Genomic DNA, 13,875 nt, shown 5'->3' with positions numbered 1-13,875 from the left:
TTGCGAAAAAATCATTAAAATCGAGGTTCCGCTCTCCTCTGTTTCCTCCTTCAAAACTTAATCAATCGTAACGAAATTTGAGAATCTGAATAACAATGAAATAATTTGTGTCGGGCCGTTTAGTTTTTTTTGGCTAATTGTTACCAATGTTGATACCACACGCTTTTTAAGGTGGTTTATGGAAATTTTCTATGGGCTCTAGCGTCTTTAAAAATAAGAATATGAAAAAATCTAAACGGTCCGACACAGATAAAAATAATAATAATCTGTGTTGAAAAAATTATCGCTCTATCTTCAAAAACCAGGGAAGAAATAGTCGAGAGCGTTTGTGTGGAGAATTGATCCCTCCTGTATCGTCTTAAAAATATTTATATATATATATATATATATATATACAGAATAATCGTAAAAAGCCGGATTTCAGTTTCAGCACAATCATGAAGGTCACACGCGTTGGGTTCCAGGGATCCTTTAGAAAGGCAATAGATCGGCCTGAGTGGAGAGCACTGCAACGTACAGCGACATATGGTGGTCACAATCTTCAGTCATGAGGTTTCGACGAAGAAGAAGAATATACAGAGTATATTTTTTATAACTGGCAATATTTATTTAGGTAAGGGGTTGATCTTAAAGAATACGCTGAACCCAAAACAATAAAATTTATTTTTACCCAAAATTTTAACAAATGAATATTGTATTTAGGTATCGTGTTAGATTTCGTGTCAAAGAGTTAGTATACTGCGTCGTTCTGTTTGTCACATATAGTTACAATGTTCAGTGTTTTATTTACACTGCAATTTGATTAGCTAATAGCTATGCAACATATCTTATCCATAGACAAATATGTAAGATTAAAGTGTTTACTCCACTTGCTATTTTACCATAGACTAACAACAAATAGACCACCAATCTTCTAGACCAGCGCGTAATTCACGAATTTGAACTATTTTGTAATATTAATTCGAGTTGAAAAGAACGTTACGGTAAACTCATTTACTTTATCCGGCTTATTAATTAGAAAATCGATTTCAAAATAACTAACTGTTTTTCTTTCGATTATCCGAGATTTTATTGATTTGTTTAAATATCAAAGGGAGTTATTTTCAAAGTCAAAGTCAAAATATTCTTTATTCAAATAGGCTTACAATAAGCACTTTTAAATTGTCAACAATGTACAATATATAGTTATAATTTCTAGTACCATTAATAACTTTATTTATTTATTTATTTATTATTCTGTTTTAGATAGGCAGCTGATGCTGGTACGAAATCATAGTTGACTTTGCACGATTTCACTTTTTAGATAATTTGTCTAGTTTATTTTTAAATACGTTTAGAAAGTTTTATTGGGTCCAAATCTGATAATGCTGAAATGTTAAAAATTAAGTTCGTTTTCTTCCCCTCTTGCCTCAATTGCGTTTAAATACTTGTTTGACATTTATATAAATTAATTAAACAATTGGTCAAAAAAAAGCACCTTAGCTAGAAATAATTACAAAAAGCAATCAGTCAATACCGCTCCGCACCGCTTGCCGGTGCAAAAGTGCCCATAACGCTCGCGGCATTACCCCGTTGAATCGCTATGGCTTTTTAAATTGATTGATACTGGTAGAGTTCACAACTTCAGCTTGTGCAAGCTTGTGCAAGCTGAAGTTGTGAACGCGGTAAGGTTTTTTTTGGTAGGTATCTAACGTCTCTGTGTATAATTGATCTTTCTAATGATAAGTAATTAGATTGCTACCCCAAAACGTTATATAAACTTATCAAGCCGATGAACGTCGTTTGTCCCTTTCTATCACACCAATACGTCGGAAAGGGACCAAGGAACTTTATCGGCTTGATAACTTTAGTAAACGATTATGAATAAAGGGGTTAGTCGTTATCATATGATTAGAGAATATTACTATTTAGTTTAAATAAATTACTATGTTGCTTATCTAAAACTTCATCGTTCTTACATTTTAACGGCCAGTCATTTTGTGTAGTTAACAACTTCGATACACCAGTTCATCATTAGTTACCGTTACACCATAATTTGATCTAAAAAATAAGTGAGTTCATTTTTGTTCCCATAAGTGTTGGCAACCATGGCGCCACACGTCGAAAGCGCCATCTAGCGACCATGAAGGTACTACGGGGAGCCGCTACAGCGCCATCTGTCGCGGAGCTACGTCACAGGCCAGGTAGCTGGCCTCCCCGCCTACCTGGACTGGCAGCCGACTTCGGCGGGGACACCGAGCTGATAAAAGTGGCTGCACGACCTTCAGAGGCCTCTTGTTCCGGCGACGTCCGTTAGGGTTGAAACAAGTTCATTTAATTTGTAATTAATTGTTGTTGATTAAATAAAAGTATTTCGTAGTCCAGTGTTTTATATTTACTTCATAATCAGAGTAGTTTACATCAGAAGTGTTCTTACCTTCGTCCAAATGGGTAAGCGTAGTAAACGCTCAAAAACTAAGCGGAAGCGGCAGCGGTCGAGTTCGAGTTCATCGAGCGCCATTAGCGTGTCTACCGAGAGAACTCCGTCACCTCCGCCACCAAAGAGGAAAAAGGTATCACATAAAGCTGATGCCCAAACAGTGAGTACAAACAATACTCCTACCTTGAATAATATGATACCCGAGTTTAATCCACTAAATGATGACGTGTGTGCTTGGCTCAATATAATCATGAACTACGCGCGAACCTTTTCATGGACTGACGAAATGACCCGATATCAGGCGTTGAATAAACTAAAAGGCCCCGCGAAAGTATGGTACGATTCTCTCTTACGAACCGATTGTTCTTGGCCCTCGTGGAAATGGGACGATTGGAATAAAAAGTTAACTTCCAGTTTTCAACGGCGTCGAAACATGTTTGAATTACTAAAAGAAATTGTCGATAACAAGCCAAACGATAACCAATCTCTTTATGAGTTCTTTTTTGAACAAAAATGCAAAATTGATAGGTTATCGTTAGGTTTTTCTGAACAAGATGTAATTTCTATAATCGTGGGGAATATAGGAGATTGCGGTATAGGCGCGGCTGTTGAATCTACAAATTTCGGAACTTGTGATAACTTAGCGAGTTTTTTACATGGTCGCGTGTATAAACCGTCGAAAAACGTGAAAAATGTAGGCGCGGTTTCTCGTGAAGTTTCAACGAAAAGTGAAACGCAGTCGACCACAAATCAAAAAAGTGAGACGCAATCATCTGGATCTTCAGTTTCACCTAGTGTACCTGAACGATCCACCACGACACGTAATAATAATACACAGCAACGAAAACAGATCAAATGTTATAATTGTGGCGGTAATCATACTAGAGCAAATTGTGACAAGACTACCAATAAAAAGCAATGCAATTATTGTAACAAGCAAGGACACTCAGAAACCGAATGTTATCATAAAAAGAATGCAGTTAAAATAGAAAGACAAGAAACTAAATTCATATCTACCCCCAATCCACAGAATAAATTCATAAAGCAGATTCGTATGAACGATTTTGAACACAAAGCGTTTATAGATTCCGGTAGTAGTTGTTCACTCATATCAACATCTTTAGTTAATAAACAAGACTTGAAAAAATTCTGCTGCCCTTGCCTGTTACATTGCATGGCTATAAAAAACAAAACACTGACACGATTACGCATAAGATAACAGTTGATCTGAAAATTGATGCGGTTTGTTTAACAGGAATAGACTTTTACATTATGGACGATTTAGCAGATTGTGACATACTTATTGGTAGGAACGTGACCGAACGAGATGATTTAATGTACTCAAGAGTAGGAAATTCATTGAAGTTTGATTATGCGGCTTCATTCAAAGAATTTTGTCATAAAGTGAACGATCTTGAGTTAGATACTGATTCGCACCAGAACGAATTGATAGCGCTTTTTAGAAAGTATGACGGTTGTATTGCGGCAAATATCAAGGATTTAGGTAAAGTCAACGGCCATGAAATGACAATTAACTTAACGAGTCCTCAACCCGTTCAATGCAGACCCTTTAGAGCCTCAATTCCAGATCGAAAAATAATTCGGGAGATGGTAAATGAACTAGTAGAAAATAAAATTATTCGTGAAAGCAAATCGCCTTATGCAAGTCCAGTTTTGCTTGTCAACAAAAAGAACGGTGAAAAAAGGCTCTGCGTTGACTATCGGGCTTTGAATAAAATCACAGTTAAGGACAAATATCCCATGCCCCGGATTGAGGAACTCATAGATAGACTTCAAGGTCATAAATGCTTTACGAGTTTAGATTTGAAAAGCGGATATTATCAAATCGCGATGAGTGAAGAATCAATACCTAAAAGTGCGTTTGTCACCGAAGACGGGCATTGGGAATTTTTAAGGCTCCCGTTCGGCTTAGCCAACGCGCCTAGCTGCTTTCAAAGTATGATGAATAAGGTTTTGGGCAATTTACGGTTCGGAAATGTTATTTTGTACTTAGATGACGTTTATTTAGTAACTGAAACAGTCGAGGAGAATTTGAAACTTCTAGAGGAGGTTCTTAAGATTTTTAAAGAAAATGGACTGACTTTAAACCTGAAGAAGTGTCATTTTTTCAAAAAAGAGATTGATTTTCTCGGATATAAAATTAAACCAGATTGCGTTATGCCAAATGATAAGAAGTTGGAAGCTGTACACAAATTTTCAGTTCCTAAAACCGTCCATCAATTGCGGCAATTTCTCGGGTTGATAAATTATTTTAGAAAATTCATTAAAGACTGTGCCTTAATTTCGGCCCCACTAACTAAATTACTGAAAAATGACACTACTTGGGAATGGAAGCCAGTTCATGACGAGACGTTTCAGTTGCTTAAAAATAAACTAACATCAGAAAGCGTTTTGGCAATGTTCGACCCTAATAAGGAAAACGTATTATATACAGACGCGAGTAGAGATGGTATTGCTGGAATACTGATGCAAGTAACAAACGAAGGCGAAAAACCTGTACACTTTTACAGTAGGCAGACTACATTAGACGAAAAAAAGTTCCATTCTTTCGAATTGGAACTCTTGGCGATCGTTTGTTCCTTGCAAAAGTTTCGTCTATATTTATTGGGGTCAACTTTCAAAATTGTTACCGATTGCAATGCAGTTAGATTTGCCCTGTCTAAAAAAGAGATAATTCCCCGGATCGCACGTTGGGTGCTATCCACGCAAGAGTTTTCATTTGATATCGTGCATCGCGAAGGTAGTCGGATGCAACACGTGGATGCATTAAGTCGCAACCCCGTGCCATCCGGTGAAAAATCAGAAACTGAGGTCATTATGTCAATAACAGAATCGGACTGGTTGCTGTCGGTACAATTACAGGACCCAGAATTACAAAGAATTAAAGGCATTATTGAATCGGGTGACTTGGATAATAACAAAACTATTTTTTCTCAATACGAATTACTAGGTGGGAAAATTTATAGAAGAACTGCCCACGGTCGTCGCTGGGTTGTGCCAAAAAATGCATTTGGCAAATAATTAAATGTAATCACGACGACCTGGGGCATTTCTCCGTTGATAAAACGGTTGAGCGAATAGGAAGTCAATACTGGTTCGCAAGAATGAGACACATTGTAAAAAAATATATAAAAAACTGTCTAAATTGCATCTATCATAAAAACAAAGGCGGACCTAAAGAAGGAGAATTATATCCACTTCCCAAATACGCTCAACCGTTCCATACACTGCACCTAGACCACCTAGGCCCTTTTGTGAAAACTAAAACTAGAAATGAGTACTTGCTGGTAGTCGTTGATGCCTTTACAAAATTTGTTTTTATCTCGGCTGTAAAATCAACAAAATCGTCTTGTGCAATAAAAGAACTAGAAAATATTTCAAAATCGTTCGGTAATCCTAAAAGAATAATTACGGATGCTGGGACATGTTTCACTTCGAGTGAATTCGTTGAATATTGTTCAAGTAAAAACATTCATTTGCACACCATCGCGACGGGGATGCCGCGTTCAAACGGACAAGTTGAACGCTTTAATAAAACGATTTTAGAGGCTTTAAAAACAATCGGTGCGGATACGTCAGACGATAGGTGGGACCAGTACATAAAACCTTTACAGCAGGGCTTGAATAGTACGTTCCATAAGACAATTAAAGCAGTACCGAGCGAGGTATTCTTTGGTTACCGATTGCGTATGGATAGCGATAGTTTAGCCCCAGATAATGACTGTCAACAATTAATAGACGTGACAAGGTTGCGCGAGAAAGTTGATGAAAATATTAGAGCTGACGCTGAAACACAAAAGCACAGATTCGATCGATCAAGAATCAAGGCACGAAAGTACACTGAAGGTGATTTGGTTTTAATCAGAATTCAAAGCCAAAGTAATGACGGCAAGAGTAGAAAACTGTTACCTACATTCAAAGGCCCATTTCAAGTAAAGAAGGTATTAGGTAACGATAGATATGAGGTGACGGATGTAAAAGGTAGTGAGAGAACCGCTAAAAAGTATACAGGCATTACATCTGCAGAAAATATAAAACCATGGATAAAAATCGACGAATGGGACTTCTCTTAATTCAATTTAAAGTATGTATGCCCATGCAACTTGCTCATTAATTTCATTTTTTTTTTAATTTGATTGGTTTCACCCCTATATTTATAGCTTCTTATAAAAGCAATAATTCTAAAATACGCAAGTAACTGTATGTGTTAAATATGCGTTGTTTCGATTCTCTTCTATCTCTCTCCCGTTCTTATAGTTTGATTGAAGTGCCGTGTTGGCAAGGAAAATAAAAATTTGATACAATAAATAGTAACTTTATTAATTTTTTCCATATAAGAATACAATATTAACTTAAAGTATTAATATAATTGCGAGTCAAGATGAAATGCATTATTTACGGGATCATTACGATATGCAAATATTTTTATCATAACTGTCATTCAAGTTAAGCTTGAAAATCTTAAGTGCGGCGAAATGCCCTTTAAGTGCAAGTTGCTCCGATGTAGAAAGGCCAAAAAACTAAGTGCGGCTACAGCCCTTTAGTCGGTGCCTAGACTCGGGACTTGAATGGAGTGATGAGGAAATTTTGCTAGTCGGGATGTTTTCCGTCAAATCATTGATGGCTGCACGACCTTCAGAGGCCTCTTGTTCCGGCGACGTCCGTTAGGGTTGAAACAAGTTCATTTAATTTGTAATTAATTGTTGTTGATTAAATAAAAGTATTTCGTAGTCCAGTGTTTTATATTTACTTCATAATCAGAGTAGTTTACATAAGTTTTCATTTTACTTAAATGACAGTACTGCAAAATTATTTATTTCTGCCCATTGTTTATTCGTGATGCACCGCTGCGCGTCCATAATTTATGGCCAATTTTGTGGGTAACATTAAGGTTGGGCTTGAACTACGACTTAATCTACCCTTTTTTATTATTTTGGGTTCAGTATCAGCTGATTCAGTACGACCTCCTTAACGATTGCCGGTTATAAAAATGTTACTCTGTATAGTTCTCTAAGTCATTCCGCTCGGCATCGGCGCTACGGTGGCGGTAACCGTCATAAAGTTTTAAGTACCTACATGAAATATTTTTCAATAGATGAATAAAATTTTGGCACTGTTTGTGCAGCAGAGGTCCAGTTTTTTTTTGTATTATATACAAATATTGGTTAGATATTGAATAGGTGACAAACTGATTCATGTTTGTATTTTAGAGAAAATGGAGAAAACAGTGAAAATGCAAGATAATTCAGCAACTGATGAGTCAGTAGCCGGTTTTTTCAATGGTAGGTCAAGATCAATAAGCCTTATATCACATGTTTATTGACCTCGTTTGCGCCTCGGCCGACAATTACAATTACATGTATGTCTATCTAAAATTACAGGCTGTCTTTTCCGTGGTCCGTCCGGTAGTACAGGTTACTTTATGACTAAAGCCTACAAGGAGATCGCTGATGACGTTTTGAACCTGGCCGTTCGACCTGACGATGTGTGGGTGACTGGATTTCCTCGGTCTGGTAATCAAGAAAGCATCTTTGAGCAATTCCTGTTAAGTTTGTACATTTGGATCACGTCTCCGATTTGGATAAAAATTGGTAGGCTGATAGAGTCCATGATGCTGAGCCTAGGTTTCCCAAAATGTCCTAGGTAGTTTGTATGAAACCTTCCTTTTTTGTTACCAGATTTCTATACATTTTCGGTAACAAAAAAGGAAAGTTTCATAAAATCAACCTAGGACATTTTGGGTAACCTAGTGGATCTTGCTCAGCATCATGGACTCTATCAGCTTACCAATTTTTATCCAAATCGGAGACGTGATCCAAATGTACAAACTTAACGGGAATTGCTGCTTTATATACAAGCATCTATACGCGACTCATGCAGAAACATTACTTTTTTTTTATAGCCTATATTGTTTCCCACTGCTGGGCAAAGGCCTCCCCTGTTTTCCGCCACTCGTCACGGCTCTTTGCATGCTCCCGCCAATCGCCACAAAATGAGCCTTTCCGCCATCTCATTTTTGGCCTACCTCGGCCTCGGGTAATTTGTGGTGCCCATTCGGTCGCTATTTTGGCCCATCTGTCTGGATGCATCCGACAGATGTGTCCTGCCCAATCCCACTTGAGCTTGGCTGCCTTTACACCCACATCTGCGATACCTGTTTTGTGTTTGGAAACATTACTTATTCCTTAAAATTTATTAGCAGATGTATGCCAGATTCCTCGCTATGTTTCGTTTACCTAAAAGTGAAGAAAAGACAAATGTCAAATAATATTGTGTACGAACTAAACTCCGAATATCTCAAACCGAAATATATAAAAAAAAACGCACGTAATATATTTTTAAAGCTGATTATCATCTACTTACTTACAATAAAATGTTTAATTATAGACGATTTATATTTAACAGGAACAACACTTACACAAGAGTTGGTCTGGCTAGTGGCGACCGAATGCGATTATGAGACGGCTTCAAAGATACCTCTGATGTCACGATATATGTTTCTCGAGTAAGTAGAAAAAAAAAGAATTTAGTATTTTGTTAGTAAAAAAAAAAACAAGCAGGTACATTGACAAATAATAACCTATTAACGCGTCAAATTTGTAGTGTGACAGGCCACACTCATACTACTGCTCCTAACCATACTATATGTGTAACTAAAAACTGCAAATTGAAATCCTAAGCACAATAAACCTACGACTACGACATCTCACGGCGACCCTGCCAGTGCGGTCTCACGTTGCACTAGTGACGCGCCGCGCCAGCGATGGAAAAATAACTTAGAAATTGTAACATTGTAATGTGATATTAAATAAAGCCTTCTCTCTCTCTCTCTCTCTCTCTTTCTCTCTCTCAAATTTAATGGAAAACTGTGCGAAATATAAATCAAAAGTGATATTGACAATGTGACTGTGCTACATAATGGACAGTTCTTAAGTACCTATTATAATAAAAATACGTCGGACTAATTATGGGCACTCTCTCTATAGAGCCGGGGTTACATTAGAGCCACGCCGCGTGTCGCAACGCAACCGGTTACATACATTTTGTATGAACGTGGTTACAGTAGGCCAGTCCCGCGTGTTGCCGAGCGGACGTATAACTGAATACAATCCCACGCGTTGCGACACGCGACGTGGCTCTAATGTAACCCCTGCTTAACTCTGTAACTCTTAAGTGGAACTAAATAAATGTGTATTAAACAATTTTTCTTTTCTGTGCTCTTTTCAACCAGTTTTCAAAACTACTTCGTATGTATGTACAAGAAAAGTAAAAGGAAACCTTATTTGATAGGTAAAAAATAAGTTATTAATCACATATTTGTTTCAGAGGACAAGTGTCAGTTAATTTTATGAAAACAAAACTGAAAGGCGAAATATCTGAAGCCGTTTTTACTCTTGACGACATCAACTCAGCGCCCTCGCCTCGGTTCATAAAAACTCATACGGCCTTCTCACTTTTGCCCTCAAATTTACTGGACACCACCAAAGTAGTGTACATAGCTAGGGACCCGAGGGATGTAGCCGTATCCAACTATCAGTACTCAAGGAAGTTGTTTAAATATACTGGGGACTTTAAAACGTTTTGGAATATTTTCGTGAGTGACTTACGTGAGTATTAGGTATATACTGTTATTATCTTACGATATCTAAGTATAATATTTTAAAAGTGTCAGTCCTACCGTGTACCTACTTGAGATGTACTGTGTGCAAATTGCCTATCACACTTGATTTGCCGCATTGCCTCTTTGGTTAGTGAAAGCCAATCTTTGAACTGGGTACAAGCCGCTGCGATCATCAAAAAACCTTTCCCTAATCCTAAGACCAACCTACCACATCCCGAATATGGCCCGGTTGGACCGACACTACGCTCGCGAGACGCCAGATGTGGGACCCTAAAAGATTGCTATTATTCCTCTTTCTTTTTAAGTCGATTTGTAACATATTTTATGATTGCTTACAGACATATTTTGTCCAATTTTGGCGCATGTAAAAGAAGCTTGGGAGCTCCGTCGTCATCACAATATGATGTTTATATTTTACGAAGATTTGCTGAAGGTAAAATTTTTTAACGTAATGACGTAACAAAGTCTCTCAATATGAAATATATAGAAATTTATACAATGAAGAACAAAGCAAATAACACTGAAAACTCACGAATATATTTATTAACATTATTTAAAAAAAAATGTTAATAATTTCACCACCGCCTTTCTTCCCGTGGGTGTCGTAGAATTCGACTGTGGGAAGTCGGTTAAATTGTGACGTAGGCGAGAGGCTGGCAATCTGTCACTGCAATGTCACAATTTCGTGTTCTTTCAACCCCTTTTTGCCAGGAGTGGCACTGAAACTTGAGTAGTTCTATGTGATACAGTCGTTACGTTATAGTTTGTATGTTAAATTGTTGACAAGTAGGTACATAATAAAAACAGTGAGAAAAATTTTACGAAAACTGCTTTATCCCTATGTTTGCTCCGTTTTCTGTCTTAACCTTATATTCTTCTTTCAGGATATACCTTTATATATCAAACGGGTAGCAGATTTTCTTAACAAAAAGTTAACGGATGATCAAATTACAAAACTTACTGAACACTTGAATATTAAGAACTTTAGGAAAAACGAGTCTGTTAACCCGACCTGGATCGATAAGAGTGGCGACCCCAATGCTGAAGGTTTTATTAGAAAAGGTAACTTAATTTTTTTTTTTGATATAACGCTTTAATAATTTTTTTGTTCTACATTTTTTTAAGTATATACAGGACATTTATTATGTAAATCTTATGAGAATAATAGTTATTTGTTTTACAAGGGGCAAAGTAGTTGTTTAACCGCACGTGCCAATATTGATACCCGAGCAAGCGAAAGATTCCAATATGGAATCTTGAGCGTTGCGAGGGTTTCAAGGCACGAAGGTTAAACAAACTTTGCCACCGAGTGAAACACAATAGTTATTTGTTATACAAGGGGGCAAAGTTGTATTTTAACGCCGAGTGTGGAATTGAAAAACGAGCAAGTGAAAGGATTCTATAGTTGAACCACGAGCGAAGCGAGTGGTTCGAGAATAGAATCCTGAACTTGCGAGTTTTTTAACACACGAGAAGTAAAATACATTTGCGCCCGAGTGTAACACAAAACTTTTCCCCTCACTATAGCGAGGAAACTACAACGCAAAAAATACATTTATCACTGTTTCCAGTAGTTCCACAGGTGGTAAATCATCTTTATTACTAGATTCACCTAGTTTCATCAATTTTAAAGCAGTCAATTTGACTTTATTCAAGGTCAAATTACTTTACCCACTAGTGGATAAAATGCGTTTTTACCCGCTGGTATTAAAGGACAAAACACGTGTTTCCGAGCTAGTGAGGGGAAAAAATTTTTACCACACCAACACGAACAAAATACTACATAAAAAACATCAAATTAAATCAAATCAATCAATTTATTCAGTATTTATGATTCAAAATCATCATTTATAGGTAAATTCTACCAGCCAGCTTAAGACATCAAGTTACAATTTGTATGAAATTACTTTGCACTCTTGTGGATAAAATGCAATAATGCTATCTGTTTTCGAATAGCAAAGTAAGCCTTTAACAGTTGGTGTGGTGAAAAATATCTTACACCATAAATAATAAACTAAAACTAACTTAAATTATAAATATTTTAAAAGTACTTGCACACTAAAAAAAATACAATAAAAAAAAAAACATCCCATCCAGCTGTTCCGCCTGCGGCATGGTGCCAATTAAGCTGGCAGCGTTTCCTCGCTGTATTGCTATGGCAATGCGTTGCGAGAAATACGCGCCAGCCCTCGGGTCCCTTGTGGTGTCCACCAGCCGAGTCGAAGATTTTTTCGCAATATCTTTTAACTGAGTTGCTCTTAATGGACATTTTTTTCCATAAATCTAGTTAATAATACTAGTATATTTAACTAAAATTCCCAATTTGATAGGAGCCCTTTCCATTTTAGCATTTTCGCTCCTGTATCGTCTTAATGTGTAATTTGTCTTGTCTGCGTTCACGAATATAACGGGAAAATACTTAGTTAGTTTAGTTATTAATTTATTTCAGGGGGCGCGGGCGGTTGGCGGCAGTACTTCGATGAGGAGATGACTGTGCAGGCGCAGCGCTGGATGCGAGACCACCTCACCGGCTCCAACCTGCGTTTCCCCGAACATACCTCCTAGTCACTATTACCTCTTCATTCAAATCTGTTAAAAAAAAAAAAAGAATCATTTATTTCAGATAAAAAAAATCCATATTATCATTATTATCACACATTTTAACATATAAACAAACATTTAAACAAAAATTATTATTTTATACATTTCAACATTAAAAATTAAATAACAATTGTTACGTTTAGATGGCTGGCAATATTTAGGCGGCTGAGTCGCCGAGACATGTATAGATCACACATCTCATGCCGACATAATCTCGATCTCGCGTCAGTATGTGCTAGCCGAGTTAAATACACATAACATAAAAGATAAACCAGTTTCTACATTTCATCACCCTACCTTGGTTACCTACCCTGTCTGGGGGGATATTTATTATTAAAACAAATGCAATAAAAGTTTGAAACTAAAGTTATTGCTTTGTTTTCATTTTATAACGACTTGTTAAAACCTACTTACCTCTGTCATTCATGATTGATTGATTTCATTTCATTTATTTATTTTGCGACCAACATTCATAATATATTATTAAAATTAGAATACATTAAATTAATTAAATTAAAATAAATTAAAATAAGATTGATACCTCCCAATTCATTATCAAACCATTTCTCCTGTGACTGTACTGATTCTAGGAGAATAGGTAAAAAATGCAAAAACGCAGTTTTAATTAATCTTTAAGCAAAGTATCATTCCACAGCGATAAAACTAACCCCCTTTGTGGTGGGTGCAGATTAAAAAGTGTTGAAGTTTGACCGCTCATCGTCCATCGTACGTGCGGTGCTCTTTAAAATGGTCACGCTCTGTGATAAAATACCAAAGGCCGTGGCAGATTTTACCTTTTTTGGTACTTTATATCTCAATAAAGCTTTCTGGCAGATTTTACGTTTTTTTCGTATTTTATTTCGCAATAAAGTTGGGTTTTTAATATTTTTGTATTATGTGAGCAGCGCAGGTATGGTAGTCTAGTGGAGATTGTTACCTACTTCATACAATGCATTCCACACATGCTTAGCCAAGTTGACACACTTTTGATCAACCTTTCATATTATTGAGACACAGCCATACCTGGCCATACCTACTTTTGTTTCGTTCGCTACAGAGCATAGGTAGCAGCAGCATAGGTCCATACAAGCCGATTCCCGTCGGCTTACCTAAAATTTATTACTAGTAAAGTACTTAATGTTAAGGTAGGTTTCTTTTTGCTCAGTGTTGCCTAGCAGAAATTTTCACCAGCCGCCACTGATAGGTAGTTAAA

At 36.9% G+C, this 13,875-nt stretch overlaps 1 protein-coding gene across 1 annotated transcript; it reads left to right on the top strand.

Moving 5' to 3' along the window:
• Positions 1 to 1,971: 1,971 nt before the first annotated feature.
• LOC125227913 (luciferin sulfotransferase-like) lies at positions 1,972 to 13,032 on the top strand. Its single transcript, XM_048132315.1, has 8 exons — positions 1,972 to 2,051; positions 7,651 to 7,722; positions 7,822 to 7,953; positions 8,846 to 8,945; positions 9,767 to 10,047; positions 10,400 to 10,494; positions 10,946 to 11,123; positions 12,511 to 13,032. Exons 2-8 carry the CDS (start codon positions 7,656 to 7,658, stop codon positions 12,624 to 12,626), a joined length of 969 nt encoding a protein of 322 aa, XP_047988272.1. The 5' UTR covers positions 1,972 to 2,051; positions 7,651 to 7,655; the 3' UTR covers positions 12,627 to 13,032.
• Positions 13,033 to 13,875: the final 843 nt, after the last annotated feature.

Source organism: Leguminivora glycinivorella, chromosome 7, assembly GCF_023078275.1.
Source record: "Leguminivora glycinivorella isolate SPB_JAAS2020 chromosome 7, LegGlyc_1.1, whole genome shotgun sequence".
Taxonomy (NCBI): Eukaryota; Metazoa; Arthropoda; class Insecta; order Lepidoptera; family Tortricidae; genus Leguminivora; species Leguminivora glycinivorella.
The sequence above is the reverse complement of the archived record's forward strand: the minus strand, read 5'-3'. Positions and strand labels throughout refer to the sequence as shown.

Bases quoted from the DNA above. Each gene is read 5' to 3' on its own strand.
- LOC125227913 (XM_048132315.1), top strand. From the start codon at position 7,656: ATGGAGAAAACAGTGAAAATGCAAGATAATTCAGCAACTGATGAGTCA. The intron at 8,946-9,766 runs GTAAGTAGAAAA...TATTTGTTTCAG, and splicing joins TCACGATATATGTTTCTCGA to AGGACAAGTGTCAGTTAATT. The intron at 10,048-10,399 runs GTGAGTATTAGG...GATTGCTTACAG, and splicing joins TATTTTCGTGAGTGACTTAC to ACATATTTTGTCCAATTTTG.